This window comes from Dipodomys ordii, unplaced genomic scaffold (assembly GCF_000151885.1).
Source record: "Dipodomys ordii isolate 6190 unplaced genomic scaffold, Dord_2.0 Scaffold115, whole genome shotgun sequence".
Lineage (NCBI taxonomy): Eukaryota > Metazoa > Chordata > Mammalia > Rodentia > Heteromyidae > Dipodomys > Dipodomys ordii.
In genome coordinates this window covers 628,030-631,883 of record NW_012267331.1, presented here as the reverse complement: position 1 = coordinate 631,883, position 3,854 = coordinate 628,030, and the positions used below count along the sequence as shown (strand labels likewise).

At 65.3% G+C, this 3,854-nt stretch overlaps 1 protein-coding gene across 1 annotated transcript in view; it reads left to right on the top strand.

Annotated features, from left to right (window-relative positions):
* Myt1l (myelin transcription factor 1-like) overlaps positions 1-3,854 on the top strand; it is a 170,952-nt gene that overhangs the window by 73,979 nt on the left and 93,119 nt on the right. The window contains exons 10-11 of the mRNA XM_013028870.1: positions 47-297; positions 3,569-3,805. Of these exons, the coding sequence (XP_012884324.1) occupies positions 47-297; positions 3,569-3,805 (488 nt within the window). The remainder of the gene's footprint in view (positions 1-46; positions 298-3,568; positions 3,806-3,854) is intronic.

Genomic DNA, 3,854 nt, shown 5'->3' with positions numbered 1-3,854 from the left:
GGCCGCTGGCCGCCGCGCCGCGCTGACCGCCGCCCTGTCCCCGCAGCCAAGCGGTACTGCAAGAACGCCAGCCCCAGCAGCAGCACCACCAGCAGCTACGCGCCCAGCAGCAGCAGCAACCTGAGCTGCGGCGGTGGCAGCAGCGCCAGCAGCACATGCAGCAAGAGCAGCTTCGACTACACGCACGACATGGAGGCGGCGCACATGGCGGCCACCGCCATCCTCAACCTGTCCACGCGCTGCCGCGAGATGCCGCAGAACCTGTCCACCAAGCCGCAGGACCTGTGCGCCACGCGGGTACGCCCCCCCAGGGACGACCACGCCCCTCCCCGACGGGCCACACCCCTGGGACGGCCACGCTCCCCCCCCCAGCAGGCCACGCCCGGGACAGGCCACGTCCCTGGGACAGGCCATGCCCCGGGACAGGCCACGCCCCCGGGAGGCCACGCCCCTCCCCGACAGGCCACACCCCTGGGACGGCCACGCTCCCCCCCAGCAGGCCACGCCCGGGACAGGCCACGTCCCTGGGACAGGCCATGCCCCGGGACAGGCCACGCCCCCGGGAGGCCACGCCCATCCCCAACAGGCCACACCCCTGGGACGGCCACGCTCCCCCCCAGCAGGCCACGCCCGGGACAGGCCATGTCCCTGGGACAGGCCACGCCCCCGGGAGGCCACGCCCCTCCCCGACAGGCCACACCCCTGGGACGGCCACGCTCCCCCCCAGCAGGCCACGCCCCTGGGACAGGCCACGCCCCCGGGCAGGCCACGCCCCGGGGCAGGTCACGCCCCCTGGCCGTGCCATGCCCCCAGGACAGGACAGGTCCCTGAGACAGGCCACGCCCTGGGACAAGCCAAGCCCCCTCCCCCGGACAGTCCAAGCCCCCAGGGAGGGCCACACCCCCGGGATAGGCCACACCCCAAACCTGGTCACAGCTTCTGTTCCAGGCCACGTCCCAGACCAGGCCCCACCCACAGTGCCCAATCCATGCCTACACTCGGCCATGCCCACAGAAAGGCAGAGCCTTTGGGGTTGGGCCACGCCCACAGGAAGGCAGAGCCATTGGGTTTGGGCCATGCCCACCATGCCAGGCCAGCTTACATTGGCTTACTACGCAAAATCCCCGCCTGCCGTGCACAGCCACACCCACCTGGTCAAGATACCCCTGCACCACCTAAGTCACACCCACCCCAGCAGGGGCCCCACCCACCCAGCTAGGCCACGCCCTTAGATGCCCACCCAACGTCGACACATGCACCTCTCCGCACGGCCCCCACACCAGGACTGGTTTATTCTGGGTCGGGAAGATGGGTAGTAAGGAAGGGCATCGCGCCTCTTCCCCTAGGACGCCGGTGGCCCCGGTGAGCTCAGGGTCCCACGGCTGGACGGGGTCAGCAGGGAGCGTTACGTTTGTTGCGGTGTCCCTGTGCGGCACCAGAGCAGCAGGAAGAATGGGGTCAGCTACCTGGCCGGCAGCTGGGTGGTCCGAGGGAAGCCCAGCCGCCCGGGCTAGGCTGGGCACTGTGTCCTGGGGCAGGCGGCTCTGGCTGGGCACTGTGTCCTGGGGCAGGTGGCTCTGGCTGGGCACTGTGTCCTGGGGCAGGCGGCTCTGGCTGGGACCTGTGCCCAGGGGCAGGCGGCTCTGGCTGGGCACTGTGTCCTGGGGCAGGCGGCTCTGGCTGGGCACTGTGCCCTGGGGCAGGCGGCTCTGGCTGGGACCTGTGTCCTGGGGCAGGCGGCTCTGGCTGGGCACTGTGCCCTGGGGCAGGCGGCTCTGGCTGGGACCTGTGCCCAGGGGCAGGCGGCTCTGGCTGGGCACTGTGTCCAGGGGCAGGCGGCTCTGGCTGGGACCTGTGCCCTGGGGCAGGCGGCTCTGGCTGGGCACTGTGTCCTGGGGCAGGCGGCTCTGGCTGGGCACTGTGCCCTGGGGCAGGCGGCTCTGGCTGGGACCTGTGCCCAGGGGCAGGCGGCTCTGGCTGGGCACTGTGTCCAGGGGCAGGCGGCTCTGGCTGGGACCTGTGCCCTGGGGCAGGCGGCTCTGGCTGGGCACCTGTGCCCAGGAGCAGGCGGCTCTGGCTGGGCACTGTGCCCTGGGACAGGCGGCTCTGGCTGGGCACTGTGTCCAGGGGCAGGCGGCTCTGGCTGGGCACTGTGTCCTGGGGCAGGCGGCTCTGGCTGGGCACCTGTGCCCAGGAGCAGGTGGCTCTGGCTGGGCACTGTGCCCTGGGACAGGCGGCTCTGGCTGGGCACTGTGTCCTGGGGCAGGCGGCTCTGGCTGGGCACTGTGTCCTGGGGCACCCAAGACTGCACGCTGCCCACACAACAGTGCCTCATCTGTGTGAACTGAGAGGCCAGCAGCCCCACGTTTTGGCAAATGCTTTGTCCTTTGATTTGTTTATTCTCAGACAGCGGAGCAGCTCCAAGACAGTGATTTTTGGGGTGATCAGGCTGCTAAAAACCAAAAATAGCCAGAAAGAGGAATCCACAGCAAAAATAAAAGACAGGAAGCCCTCTCCATTCCTTTTTTACTTTCTCAAAATTGTACTAAGAATGAGAGAGCAACTCCAGCAGCATCATTTCCGAAACTTGAAATCAGGACTGCATGTTGATGGCGCTAGGCAGCCTGGCCCTGCAGGATGTATCCATGGAGCAGTTCCCACCGGGGGAAGACTTCCTGGCCCTGGTCCCCTGTGGGGACCCCACAGCCGCACTCCAGCTCTGGAGCTAGATTTTTGCCAGAGAGAGAGAACAATGGGAAAAACGGGGCTCTCCAGGCTCACTGTCCCTCACCTGCCCTGACCGGGTCCACTCTCAGCAGCTCTGGCCAGTGTGAAGACACCACTGTGCTTCCTCCTGGCAGAGCGGCGGAGGTGCAGATTCCTCCAGCAGGCCGGACCGTTGCTGCAGGGCCTGGAGGTGCCACTCCTCGGGGTGGGCACCCCCTCGACTCCGGAGTCCATAGAACAGAAGGGCCAGCCTCTCTCCACTCCTTCTAACTCCTTTCGTTTGACTTGCCATGTTTAGCTAGAACCCAGGCTACTGCTGAGCTACCCTCCCAGCTTCTCCTCTACTTCTTGAACTATTACCATCAGCAAAACTAAAGGAATACTTTAAGCAGATGCATATTTATGCACACATATGTATTCCACATGCATACACTAACATATTGATCATACTTATGTGTTCGTGTGAGCACCTGAACATACATGCAAAGGCTTGTGTGGGTATATTTACATACGTGTTCACATGTGTGCGCACATGCATAGACTTGCAGGGGTGCCTTGGACACCTGTACATTCATAAGCACGTGTGCAGACAACACACACACATGCATTTGGTCATATAGGCATCTGAACTGGAAACAAAACTAAGTGCTGGAGGGAAGAGGTGGGGTGGGGGAGAAGATGGTGGTGGAACATAGAACTGTCTTCTGAGAGATTCTGCAGGTGAGCGGGGTGGCGGGCGTGCGGGTCGGTCCGCTCGGGAGCGCGGAGTTCCCCGGCACAGCCACCCTCCCTCCGGGGGCTGGGAAGTGAGCCCGTGGCTCACACGTCTCTCTGCCCACAGAACCCCGACATGGAGGTGGACGAGAACGGTACCCTGGACCTCAGCATGAACAAGCAGAGGCCGAGGGACAGCTGCTGCCCAGTCCTGACGCCCCTGGAGCCCATGTCCCCGCAGCAGCAGGCCGTGATGGGCAGCCGGTGCTTCCAGCTGAGCGAGGGCGACTGCTGGGACCTGCCGGTGGACTATACCAAGATGAAGCCCCGGCGGGTGGACGAGGACAACCCCAAGGACATCACGGTGAGGGCTCCCTGGCCTCCCCCCACTCCTCCCCTACCTCCACCTCCCC